The 13764-nt window shown below is 40.1% G+C and overlaps 1 protein-coding gene across 2 annotated transcripts in view; it reads left to right on the forward strand.

Moving 5' to 3' along the window:
* Positions 1 to 13764, forward strand: part of LOC115762654 (DNA-binding protein D-ETS-3) — a 30858-nt gene that overhangs the window by 14207 nt on the left and 2887 nt on the right. Inside the window, exons 1-5 of one of the 2 annotated variants that reach the window (XM_030704961.1) lie at positions 1055 to 1133; positions 1411 to 1461; positions 5129 to 5188; positions 7010 to 7057; positions 11821 to 12010. In XM_030704961.1, coding sequence (XP_030560821.1) covers positions 1055 to 1133; positions 1411 to 1461; positions 5129 to 5188; positions 7010 to 7057; positions 11821 to 12010 — 428 coding nt within the window. Of the gene's footprint in view, positions 1 to 1054; positions 1134 to 1410; positions 1462 to 5128; positions 5189 to 7009; positions 7058 to 11820; positions 12011 to 13764 lie in introns of those variants that run through there. The other variant, XM_030704960.1, reaches the window with a different exon arrangement.

Genomic DNA, 13764 nt, shown 5'->3' on the forward strand with positions numbered 1-13764 from the left:
AGTGAGAGAGCGAGCGAGCGAGTTGATTAGGAGAGAGAGCAAAATGATCGATAGTAAAGATTCTAAAAATAGCCGCCAGCAAAAAAAAATTGTTTTGTCAAAGCCATTTGCAAAAAGCTTGCGTGCGACTGTATGTGTGTATGAGAGAGATTGTATGTGTGTGTGTGAGAGTATGCGCGTGTATGTGTGTGCAAAGCTAGGCCACACCTTGTCTCAACGCTGATTGGTGTTTCAACGGAAAAGGGGTGGCTGCCTTTCTGGTGTGGATTATAACCTAAGTATATCCTGGCGCGCATAAAGGACAACAGCAGCGACGTCGTCGTCGTCAAACAGAGCCAGCAACACACACACACACGCACACACGCACACTCACAGCCAGACAGATAGATACACAAAGTAGCAGCAGCAGCAGCAGCAGCAACCACCCAACCAGCCCGAACCACCCACCCCCACATTGTGACTGGCTGAGCCTGCGCCCTTCTGCTGCGTGGGGTTGTTTTCTTTTTTTTTTATTTTTACTTTTGGGCACTGGCCCGGTAGCTGGGCCAGGATATGCGCGATTTGACGACGGAATGAAATCAATTGTTACGCTGCCGTGCCACAGATCGGACGCAATCCGGCTCTCACCGAAAGCATCTCTGCAAGTGATTTACGCTGCGTATACGCGATTTAGAAGTCACAGATTGACACATATATAAATCAACACACACTCACACTCACACACAGAGAGACGCGGGCGCGTGCAGTCGGTTTCTAAAATCAAAGTGCATTTGGCTAGCTCGGCCCGGAAGTGGAGGTGTCCGGTAACGGTAACCGGTTCCGATCGTCACTTTTCCCGTTCCGTTCCGTTTCGTTTTCCGGCGCGTCGTTGACTTTTTGCCAAACAAATAAATTCAATTTGAAATTGAAGAAACAAACTCTTGAAAGACTCGCCTAAATTTGGCTACGTGTGTGTCCTTGTTTCCGTCGTGGCATATTGCTCTGACCAGGAGCAACTGTAGCAGCCGGAAGAGCAGCAGGAGCACCGCCGGCGGTTGCCGTCGCTGCCACCACAATGCTCGACATTAAATCATCCGCTGATTATTTGTCACGCTCCACGGGCAGCTTTAGCAATTTCTCAATGCTCTTCGCAGGTGAGTGGGCAATGTGTGAATCCAGCCGGCCAACGGTGATGGGCAATCCCACATGGAATCCAAGTAAATAAATCAATAATATACATATATAAATATCTATCTATATTTATATTTACGCAAAACAAACCCAACTGAACTTTGCTAGTCTAAGTCGAGTACAATTTTCTATTCCAATTTCAATTCCTGACATTTCCCCATTTTTTCTTCACGTTTTTCGTGCAACTTTAAAATTTCTGATTACTGATTTTTCCTTTTTTTTTGTTCTCTTCTATTGCAGATTCCTCGTACAAATCGTCGTGGGGCTCGCACAGCTCCACACAATCGCAAGGTGAGTGTAAATTGATATTAGAAATGGATTAATTCTGATTCGAATAATGTCTAATGTCTAATGTCTGAAACTAGACAACTTTTTAGTTTTTGAATGAATCAAGATTTCTGTTTATATATTTTTCATGTTTTCTTTCTTCTCGGCATTATATAGATGTCCTGTTTACCTAAGCATTCCTATCGTTTTCTCTTAGTCCAATTTCTTTTTTATTGTTTATTTTATTAGTATTAGACTAATGAAAGCGCGACGGAACGCAAAAGAGCGTAGAAGGAAAACTTTCATAGTATATCATTTTTTTACAAGATTTAGTTTGAAATAATCCACAAGAAATACGAAACACATTGATCAAGCGAAGATCCAGCAATTATTGTTATTATTATTATTAATATCATTATCATTTTTATTATTATCATTATTAATATTATTATTATTTTTATTATCAATGTTATAATTATTAATATTGAAATTATTTCGTTGCAATTATTACAAATATTTCCTGAATAAATATTTTCGGAGTTCTAAAGAGCGAAATATTAACAAAATATAATTCGAAATTTTGAGATTCTCAATTAGAAATAATATAAAGGTGATTATTACTTAAAACTAGATGACAAAACATTTCTGATTAAGTTGATTAAATTGCTTTTATTAGCTTTGAAAAAAGTGAAGAAAACTGGGATAATATTATTTTTTCTCAAATCAAAATCTAGAATGTAGAATGTGTGTTAGCTAGTCTATACTATTGCTAGTTTATAAGAGAAAAGAAAATGTAAAATTTTATTACATGATAAAACATTTTCTTGAGTAAGCTTCTAGTCGAAAATAATCGCAAGATAAACCGAAAATAATCGGAAGGATTTTCATATTTTAGGTTAGGATAAACCTATTTCCAGAAGCCTGCTTCAATTCAAAACTGTAAAAACTTTGCCACTCGCAAAAGTTTGAATGATATGAAGTTAAGAAAAGATCTATTCAAAAAGTTTTACCAACAGCTCAAAATTATATGAAATTATTGGCCACAAATCAAGCAAAGGGCACTTGAAAAGCCAATAAATAAATAAATGCATGTGTACACACTGATTGGCATGCAAAAGAGACACCACGCGCACACACACACGCACATGCACACACTGAAAGGAGCCCAACGAACCGTGCAAAATGCTGTTCAATCTATTGATAAACGCAACAAGCCTGAATGGGAAACAAGCAAAAAAATGAAATGTAAAATCGAAAAGGTGTTGCCTACACGTGTCCCTGTCAGCCAAAAGTCAGCCCCGGACGTGGCGAAGGGGTGTCAAATGAAGCGTGGAGACACGCATAGGGTCTGACTCTTGGGCCAAACTGAAGAACCTGCTCATTAGGCTAGTTAGGAAAGGCACCAACAATTTAAAAGGAAATAAAGTCAGCTAGAAAAGGGGCTTGAGACTGGGCATTAACGAGGCTTGGAATAGATGAGTTGGATATAGCTAACTGAAGAAACAAAACACTTTTCCATAGATCCATTATGTTTCGAGATATATTACTTTTATATAGTTACAATAAGGATAGGGATAAGGATAGGTAGTTAGGCAGTTCGAAGTTATAATAAGGATAAGATAAGGATAAGGTAGTTCGCAGTTATAGTTAGGATAAGGATAAGTTCGAGTTATAGTAAGGATAAGGATAAGAATAAGAGGAGGGATATGGAAAATGGTTAGCTCATATGAAAAGAACTTGGTTTAACTTATAGATGCCGAGTTTGGTCAAGTTATCTGGAAATATGACGTATTATTCCTATGGCAGCTATATTATATAGAAGTGTGGTTCTGACTACAACAGAAAGATAGATCTACTAAAAGTTTCGAAGGCCCTGAGAGACTAATTGACATAGAAAGAAAGAGAAGGAAAGAAGGACTTGCCTATGCCGAGGTGTATATATACCTCATAGAATCGCCGATGTCTTCTTTACGCGTAGCACATACCCTTTAAAACCCTTTAGCAGGATAAAACAAAAACAACTTTGCACTAGAAACCCGCACGATCTTTGCCTTGCGGCTACAAATCTGAGCGACAAACTGTAAAGCGTTTTAACATGAAGTTTCAGCTTGGCTGCGCCTGTTTAGCTGCCAGCCAGGCTCTGACAACAGAAAGTCCAACTCAACCCAAACACCCCCCGCCCTTACAAATTCTCCCCCTACCACCCCCTCGCCCCGCTCAAATGCAATCGGGCATCTTTTGTGCGCTTCGCAGTTGAGTGGCCACGCAAAAGCGTAAAACCCAAAATGTCACAGAGAAAACTTGTACCTCTCCTCCTCCCTTTCTCTCTTTCAGTCTCTCTCCTTTTCTCTAGATATTTTTTGTTGTATTTTTTGCACAATGAGTGACAACGAAAACAACAGCGGGCGGTGCACAAGCACTCAGCCATGCCCCTGGCCCGCAGTTCTTTGCCTGCGGCTTTAATTTGTATGGAGCGTGAAGTTTGCCGCAACTTTCAACGCTTTTTGACACTCTCTCCCCCTCTCTCTCTCTCTCTTTCTCTCTCTCTCTCTCCGTCTCTGCAGAGATCTCATCGCATTTTAAATTGAATTGCCAGCGGCATTGTTTTGCCTGCCATACAATCATATTCCATTAAAATGAAAGAGCCCGACGCTGGAGAGGATTGCTCATATCACAGTCCCCCTTCCCCCCCTCCTCCTCGTCCTTCATAGCCTTTGGGCTGTGATTTGCTTTGATGACAGAACTATGATAATGTTTGTGCTGCGGCTGAATTTGATGCCTTTGATTGCGTTCAAATGACAAGTGTTATGGCGTTCACAATATTAACCGACAACTGGTTGACTTTACGCCTGGCTAGCTTTCCATCAAACAGGCTAATGAGCTTTATGCAAGACGACGCAAACACTTATCAAACCTCAAGATATTCATCGCAAACGAAGTTGGAACTGCTTGAGTCAGCAACATGTTCGAGCTAACTGTGTGCTGTGAGGTAATACATGTATGAGCTCGCTTACAATCGAAATAGTTCGCGTTGGAAGTGAGTTCGATCGAATCGACTCGACTCGAGCAGCTCGAGTGCCCAAAAACTTTGAGTTTTTAAATGTATTAAAATCGAGTATGCGAAACCAAAACTGAGACCCATTCATCTTCAGCTAATCCAGGCAATACCTGTTACAGATAGTTGTCCCTTCACTCACAATCTGAAAATCTAAGAGAACTTAGATCTGCACTTAATCAAACTTCATTCGATTCAAATTGGGGAGAGAATATTGATGTGGTTAGATAGATAGATAAATCAATAGGTAATATAAAATTTTCTAGAAGTTACATTTATAATTTGAGGATGGGGAGAAAAGACATAAGCACATACATAAAGGGAATTGTATTCTAAGGCTAAAAAATTGAACTGACAACTGAGCTGAACCTTATGAACCTTATAGCTAATGAAATTAATGGATTTATACAGATAGATAGGCTAACATATCCAGCTTATTTGTCTGTTTATGCACATTACAAATATTTATATACTTTCCAGGCTAGAAGCTCATCTGTCTTTAATATCTGTTAACGTTATATATTTCCCTGATTCTACTCTCGGTTTATTTTAATTTTCTTGCCAGTTTTATTTTTTACTTCAATATTTTACTTTCCCACTTCGAATACAACTGAAATTTGTGTTCAATATTTGCAGGCTACAGCTCGAATGCGTTGAGTATTAAACATGATCCGCACACACAACTACGGCAACCTGGTGAGTACTATTATACATATAGCCCCTATATACAGGTAAAAAACAAAAATGAAAATAAAAAAAAAAAAGTTAAGTACCTTGCGCTGTTTGGATGCATTAAAGGCATATTAAGGAGAAGGTGCTTGAGCTCACGTGCCGCTTTGTTTAGCCCAAACTCAAACATAAACACGGCGCAGCCAGCGAGGCTGTTGGCTGTTTACCAACACTAATAAAGTTTGAAATGTGCGCACGCTGCAAGTGGCACTCGAGTTTCGGGCACTGGTTTTTCGATTTTTTGTATTTTTGAAACAAATACCACCACTCAATGCCAAGTCCACTCCAGAGTCAGAGTGTGCGACCGCCAGTCGTGCGTTATGTCCTTTTACCCCAGCCTTACTCTTTTAAAGTGTTGTAAAATCCCCTTTTGGAAAATACTGTCGCAAATCAAACCTTAAATACGCCACTTGAGCTGAAATGGAAACAAAAGTGCGCCACATTCGCATTTGTATTCACATTCGCATTCGCATACGAATTGAAGCGTAATGGAAACAATTGAAATGCCATAAAGGATTCTCAATTAGAGCGCAGCCCCAGACGCACTCAAAACGATGCCGAGAACTTGGCTTGCTTTTCTGCTTCTGCCTCTTGTTTTTTATATATTTTTGCTGTCAAATTTGACGGCCGTGGCCGAACAAGACGCGTGCCAGCCAGCCAGCCAGTCAGTCGGCCTGCCAAAGTTGCCGTCGGTCCTGTTTATGCGGCGCATTAAATTGTTCAGAGCGCGCGAACAATAGCCCCGTAGAAAACAAAAGCAGAGCGTTCTAGACGGCAGTACGCGGCTAGTAGATACCCTCGAACGTCTTTTACAGAGAGAGAAATATACTCCCTCTTTCCTTTAGAAAACTAACCCAAGGTAACTCAGATGTTTATTGTGCGATCTTTATGGAATTTTCATGGCTTGAGTAGGGCATGAAAAAGTGTGTGTATACCTGAGCGCAATCTGAGCAAATTTAATAGTTATGCATAAAGTGATATATTCCTTAGCTGTGCATGCTACACGAGAAGCTACATACCAAGTTTGGTGTAGCTGGCTTTTATAATTCTCGAGTTAAGTCAAGTTAAAAAGCAGGTCTTAAAATCGATATTTATCGATATAATGATAAACTCTTGCTGCGTCTGATAGAGAAGAATATATATTTACCATTTCACGTCTCTCAATTTTAAAGTTTCAAGTTGGAAGTGTTTACATAGACAGACTTTTTCTATTGAACAAGAACCAGAGAAGCTTTCTTCCACCTGTTACATACATTCGCTGACAAATATGATTCCCTTTTTTGCCTCTTCCAATGGGGTACAAATAAAAAACAATGCTTGCTGATGAATATATATGTATATCTAGATATATATATATATATGCATTTTCTGAATGATGCGAATTATGGACAATTGTGCTGCGTGAAAGATGCTGTTGGCAACAGTCTAACCTTTAGCTGGGCGCCGCGCCTGAAAGTATGCTAAGCTTTTTGGCTCAGTCGCTGCGCTGGCAGGAAACGCGCGCCGGATAATAACTGAAATGGATATGCGACTCTGTGTGTGTGTGCGTGTGTGTGCGTGTGTGTGTGTAAGTGCAGTTTCGGTAATGCATTTCATTTCATCGGCGGAAACGTAACTTGCCCACGTACAATTCTTTTTTTTTTTCTTTCGAGCTCTCGCCCTCACACAGAATATAATGTATTCCGTTTTGGCAGGTCCTTCATTAACATTTGCATAAAGTGCACTAAAAGAAATCGAGTTAGAGTCGACAAAAAAAAAACAACTAATGTCTTGCCACCCTCTTTGCAGATCCATATCAAATGTTCGGACCCACCAGCAGCAGGCTGGCCAGCTCAGGTGAGTGAAAATCACAAAAGCATAAAGATACAGGTGCTTAGATTAAGTTGATTAAGGACAAAAACAAAACAAGAAACGTGTCTGCCACTCGCTCCCTTCCCCTCCTTCTCTCCCTCCCTGGTTGCACTTCATTATCATATCAATTTCTGGCCGAGATTCGGCTGGAGGTTAGTCAGCGTCGCGCCCTAACAAATTAACCCATTGCATGCAGAGGGCAAATGCTGAACCCCGGATCCGGGCTTTACACTTTTCTAATTTATGCGAAAGGTGTTTTTTTGGTAAGAATTTATTATTCGCCACATATCGCATGCGTGTGTCTAAGCGCCGCTGTGGGCGTGGCCAGGCAATTATTTTTTATTTTATTTCAGTTTTTTTTTTTCTGTTTTTTTCGTTCTACCCAACTTTTTGACTTTTGCAGTTTGCAGTTGTCTGTTCAGCACGCGCCCAAAAGCTGACTTTCTAGTTTTCAAAAAGGGTTTAACAAAGGGTTAAAAAGTAGGTGTGCATTTATCACTTATGATTAATAGCCAAAGTGCAGCTCAAATGTTCCCAAGCATACGAAAAATCAGTTAAATGCAAGGAGGACGAGTTTTAGAGCAAGATGATGTATTATATCATTGAAGTGCTAGGTTATATGTCCACTGTTTTATAAATGCATGCCGTTTTGGCGTTGTTATCGATAATCATATTTTGTATTTATACCTATAATAATAAGATATAGATATATCTTGGAACTGGGTTATCTATCAACTATTCTATCTCAACTTTATTAAACCGATAATTTTTCAGCTATCGAGTTGTTATCGATAATTTTGATGCTTACTGCCTGTTCTGTTTGCAAAAATGATCGATAATAATTTAAAGTGTTTTTTATTTAACTTCTTTACTAAATCTAGCATTAGGGCCAAGTCTTGAATTACCGATATGTTCATCGATTACTTTATAAAAATATGGATAAAACTTATTTTAAAGTATTTATTTCTAAATTTCTGAAAATTATAGGGCACAAGACTTGATAACCTTTTTCAGAACTGATCGATATCGATTTTTAGAACTTATCGATTTATTATCGATAATATTAAATTTAATTGTTTTTTTAGCAATATAGCTTACATATAATTTTCTTAGTTACCCATTTTTACACTTTCTGAAAATTGCGTAGCATTTAAGCCAAGCGTGTAATAGCTTTATCAAAAATTATCGTTATGGCCTATCGTTACTATCGATTATGGTCATATTTGCAGCTCTACTACACAACACACGCTGCTAATAAATTCTAAATTGCATTCAACATTTGACAAACTTTAATTTGGAATTGAATTTGACCGTCATGCAATGAAAGTTGTTGAGCAAAATCAATAATTTTTATTGATCCTGCGGCAGGATGAGCTTTGCCGCCATTGTTAGCCACGCCGATTGGGGTGTTGAGCCACCCCCCCCCCCCCCCATTCCACTAAAAATAAGCAACCCCTCCACGCCCAGAAGCGGCGCCCCAAACATGGCGCTTGAAACGGAATTAGCATAAAAACTCAGACGCCCAACATTTTCCGGCGCGACATTTACACGAGCCGAGCGCCATTGCTCCCGCCTTCACACTCTCTCTCTCTCTCTCACTCTCTCTCTCTCTCTCTCTCTCTCTCTTTCTGACTGGGGGGTATTCTGTCTCTTTCGAGCTCAAGCTGCGTGTTGTGTTTGTTGTTTAGGCTTAGGCCGTTGCCAAGTTGACTTCAACTTGAAGTTAATCGCAAAAGCTCACTGAGAAACACACACATACACACACTACACACTACACACACACACATAGCTGTGCGCTTTCGCTTTTTGGGTGGCAAAAATGCTGTTTTTGATTAATTATGGCTTCCTCTGGACACGGAACCGCTTTGTTAGCCAAGTCCGGTCTCGGCCTGCCTGCAAGCTGCAAGAATCGCGCCTCTCTGCCCCCTCCCCGCCCCCCACCCCCCCCCCCCCCTGCCTCGTGCCTCATTTGCATGCGCCCGGCTCAGACACAGCTGCAAGTTGTGCATGCAACCAAAACAGTGTAAAAAAAAAAAAGCAAACTACTAGCGAGAAAAACCCCTAAAACTAGCTACTGCTGCTCCAGTCGTGACATAATTACCAGGCTGCAGCACACAAACTAGTTTGTAATTAAAAAAAGGAAGCAAAAATGAAAGAACAAGTGCAGCCTCAGTCGGCACATCAAAGCAACATTTTCACATTTTCCACGACTCCTCAAGCTAATTACTTAGCTTTTCCACTTTTTTTCGCCTTTTTCGCTTAATATATTAAATTAACATTTCTCAGAAGCGGCGCCGACGCCTTCGCGGCCAAATTGCCCCGCCAATTGGCCAAAAGAGTGCTAAAAAAAAGTGCTAAAGCTAGCAGCTACTTTTTTATGGCAAAAAGCATGTCCAAGAAAAGTTGTAATATCTAAGTTTTGGAATGCAGAATTTGGGCGACAAACCAAGACTCAAAATCGGTTGGGTTTTGCCTGAGTTATTTATGAAGGACAAATATCATCGTTGAGGAAGAAAATTAGTCTTTCAGCATCTTATTTTATTAGTTGATGTATGGAAAACTGCTATAGGCAGGATCGATGGAAAGGTAGGATCTTATATGGCAAAATATTGTGTTTTCAAAGATATTTCAACAAACTCAGCAAATTCGAGCTGCTTGCAAGGGTATAAAAACTTTGGCGTGCCTAAGATATCCCTACTTTCTCGTTTATATACAATTTTAAGTTGAAGATAATTTATTTTTGCCAAAAAAGTGTTAGATTGCCTAGGAGGCAGAATTAATCTAGAGGCTAAGCCATGAAACAAATATCTTCAAAAAGGCTTAAGTTTTAATTTTCTTATGGTTTGATCAAATGCTTGACTGCAGGTTAACCTCATGTCAATTAGCAGTTCGTATTCCTGTGAATTATTGTGACTTAATAGCGTGTCAATTGCTGGCCACGCCTTCGGCTGGACACTGTTCAACCGGTTGAGTTATCATTCATTCCTGTCGTTGTCATCATCAACATCATCCGTGTCGTCGTCGTGTTGGCACTTAACACATTCTCTTGACCATGATTTGCAATTAACGCAATATTCATGACGTTTCTCACACATGAACAAACAGCTAAAGCCACCACCCAAAAAAAAAAAGAAGGAAACTCAACCTTAACTTCCCAGGACTGTCAGGTTTTTCATCCCCTGCAGGCTTGCCCACACACCCTCACCCTTTGTGTGTGTGTGTGTTCTTTTCTGTTTTATTTTTTGACAGGGCACAGAGCGAGACTTTGTTCTGGGGCTGGGCCTAATTGCCAAATGATTAAGCGATTTATGATGTCTGCGTTGAATGCGTGCCGAATCGTTCGCACAATGCGAAAATAATAATATTGTAAATGTTTTAGCACGCACAAAGGAAAAATCAAAGTATACTCATAAATATATTATTGCATAATGAACGCGACGACATTGGGCAATTGGGATTCGAGCTGCTAAAAAGCCAAAGGTCAACTGAAGATGTGCACATGAAATGGTTGAGCGAATCTCTGAATTGTAGAGAGAGCTAACTAACTGCGAGTTAAAGAGCCAGAACACATATCTTGAGCTTGACATGAACTTTAACTTTTTGGAATATATTTTACAGTCACTTTATCGTGTTGTAAAGCACGTTTTCGTTATTTGAAGCAAAGCTAACTTTTGGTAGCTAATAAACTAGCTGCTAGATATTTGACATGTAGATAAATATGCAGAGTTGTCACCTTATTAAACAATCAACTGCTTGCCCAAAACCTATTTATTAAGGGTAACATGAATTTGTATTGCGTGTTTTAAAACACAGTTTAACTACATGTCCACCTACGTCAACCCCGTTTGTATACAAAGCCCATTTGACAGTTTAACATCATGTCAACTTACTTTAACATGAGGGCAATTTTTCTCGCAGTAAATCCTTTAGAATTTTTTCATATATAATACCAACTAAGGTTGTCTGTGCAAGCTAGTGGGTCAACTTATCTGCCTGGTAAATATTTACCATGCACATAAGCATGCGAAGTTTCCTCCTAAATGATAAAATCTGTGACATAAACAACTACACAAGAGCTCTTTAAATATTGAACTGCACTGCTCAACTGGTCCAAAAAGTGTTGCCATCTTTTTGAAAAAGCGTTGCCACACTTGCCCCATTTTAACTTCATGTCAGCTTACGTTTACCATGCACTAAGGCTCGTTCAAACTTAAAAACTGTTTCCCTATCAAAATGTATTTGTGATAGTAAGAAAGGCTTTTCCGCTCTAGCATTTTCCATATATAATACTAGATATTAACATATATTATGTATACATACATGATATGCCGTCTTACATTTCACTTACATGCAATGTCATTTCCTTTGGCTTCAACTTATTACCAAAAACTTTTCCACAACATTCAGGTCTTGGCTAATTTATCGAATTGTTATATTACATAAATAAATCGGGAAAGCCTGCTGGCAAGTGGAGATGCCGGTCGCGGTCAAGAGGTCGCCGTCGGCGTCGCCGTGTCGGAAATGCTTTATGGCACTTTTGCATGCCACAAAATGCTTAGCTTTTGGCCACGAGGCGCAGTCAAAGTTACATAATTCCATGCCCGCTGGCAGCAGCAGGACTTAGACTAAAGGATATGCTCTTTTGACGGACATTTAGGCTGGCAAAATACGGGCATTAAGAATGCTTTTATATTTCTATTATATACATACGTGCACGTTATAAATTCTTCTACGCTTTCTGCTTACAGGCTCGGGACAGATACAATTATGGCAGTTCCTGCTCGAGCTGCTGTCGGACTCCAACAATGCCAGCTGCATTACCTGGGAGGGCACCAACGGCGAGTTCAAGCTAACCGATCCCGATGAGGTAGCCCGCCGCTGGGGCGAGCGCAAATCCAAGCCCAACATGAACTACGACAAGCTGAGTCGCGCCTTAAGGTAAGCAACCAGACATATGACAAATTTCTATTTAATTTCAGGGGTTGGTTTTAGCTTATCCTCCTATTATTTTTTTTTTGTTGTTTTTTCTTGTTTTGTGCGCTCAAGTGCTGCTAATTAGTCGAAGTACGCGCAGTTTATCTATGGGACAGGCCAAAAATGTGGGCATGTGTGCAATTTGTGCTCAACACGAGCCCAAATCTGATCTGAGAGTCTCATCAAAAACGATTGATTCGATTCGAGGCTGATTAGCTGCTTTCCCAACAATTGGCCCACTAAATGCGCAGAAAATACCAAATAAGAGGATGATAAAAATACAACATAAGCGAACGTTTACCTACACTGTACCGCACTGTGGGCGTGTCTCTCGCAAGAAATTCAATATGAAATTGCTTTCGGCCCGAAAATGTAATCAAAAATGCCAATAAAACATGAAATCTGGCAATCTAATTGCTGCAAATGTGATTGCTGACCCAACGCTACACAACACTGGCCTCCGTCCCAATGCCTGACCCATTCCTGCCCCGGCCCTGGCCCGGACAACTGTTAGGTTTGGGGCAGCGTTGCCAGAAACATATGCACAACTATTTAAATATTTGCGCAACGGTCAATTTGCTAAGCACACAGCGCCAGCTCTGAAGAATTGTGCAAACGTGTTGGCAACCCTTTTTTTTTGTTTTTTTTTTTTTGATTCTTGTGATTCGCTTCTTGAAACTGTCAATTGCAATCAGGCGGCGGGCCAGGGCCAATGAGTGTCAATGAAGGAGAAGCTGACAATTCAAGTGGAAGAATCCTCGCAGCCAATTTGCAATAGACACACACACACACACACACACACACACATGCACACACACAGGCAGACAATCAACATGTAAATAAATGTAAAAAGTGTTGGATAAGCGACAACAAAGCAAAGGAAAGCCTTTTTTTTTGTTTGATGATGTGCGGAAGCGTCAACACATCCTATGCCTGCCCGCCCGTCTCTCTGTCTGGCCGTCTCTTTGTCTGTCTACTGAATGTTATCCTTTTTGAATACCCTAACAGCAGGTATTATAATTTTGTCACGAAGCGAACATTTGTTATTATTTGCAAAGTAGCATTAAGATTAGAAACATATACTTCATCAGCATGAAGAGCTGATTCGATATAGTCGCTATGTCCATATATAATTAGTTATCTTAGCAGCCCGTCGCTTTAGAGACCTTACAAGAGTTTAAAAATAAAAAGATTTCAGATAAACTATCTTTGAACCTTACAAAAATCCAAAATATATTCTATATTACAGAATCAGCTTTGTCCTGAGATGTTATTTGCGGCTGAGGGTCTCTTTATATAGCCTAATCTGGCTATAAAATAGCTGATCTGGCCAAACAGCTTTATGTCTGTAAGGGTATTTGATATTCGGCAAAGATGTTATTTTAATAGAATACTTTTTTTTTTGTAGTATTTTTCACACATTTCAACTCAATTGAACGCAGTCGCCGTCGTCTCTGCTTCCATGTGTGCTAAGAAATGTGAGCGCTGCAAAGTATGCTGCACATATCTTCAAGTGTGTGTTCGCATGTGAGTGTGTGTGTGTGTATGTGTGTGTGTAAATGAAAACTGAGCAGCCATGTAGATGCTTGCCACATAAAGACAACAAGGACAAGTGCTTTAATGCTTCATTTGCCTTGTTTATTCACAGCCGGCTGCCCTTTTGTTGGCCACTTGGCCTGCCACACACACACACACACACACACACACACATATACACT

Source organism: Drosophila novamexicana, unplaced genomic scaffold, assembly GCF_003285875.2.
Source record: "Drosophila novamexicana strain 15010-1031.04,08,12 unplaced genomic scaffold, DnovRS2.1 tig00000644-arrow-pilon, whole genome shotgun sequence".
Classification (NCBI taxonomy): Eukaryota; Metazoa; Arthropoda; class Insecta; order Diptera; family Drosophilidae; genus Drosophila; species Drosophila novamexicana.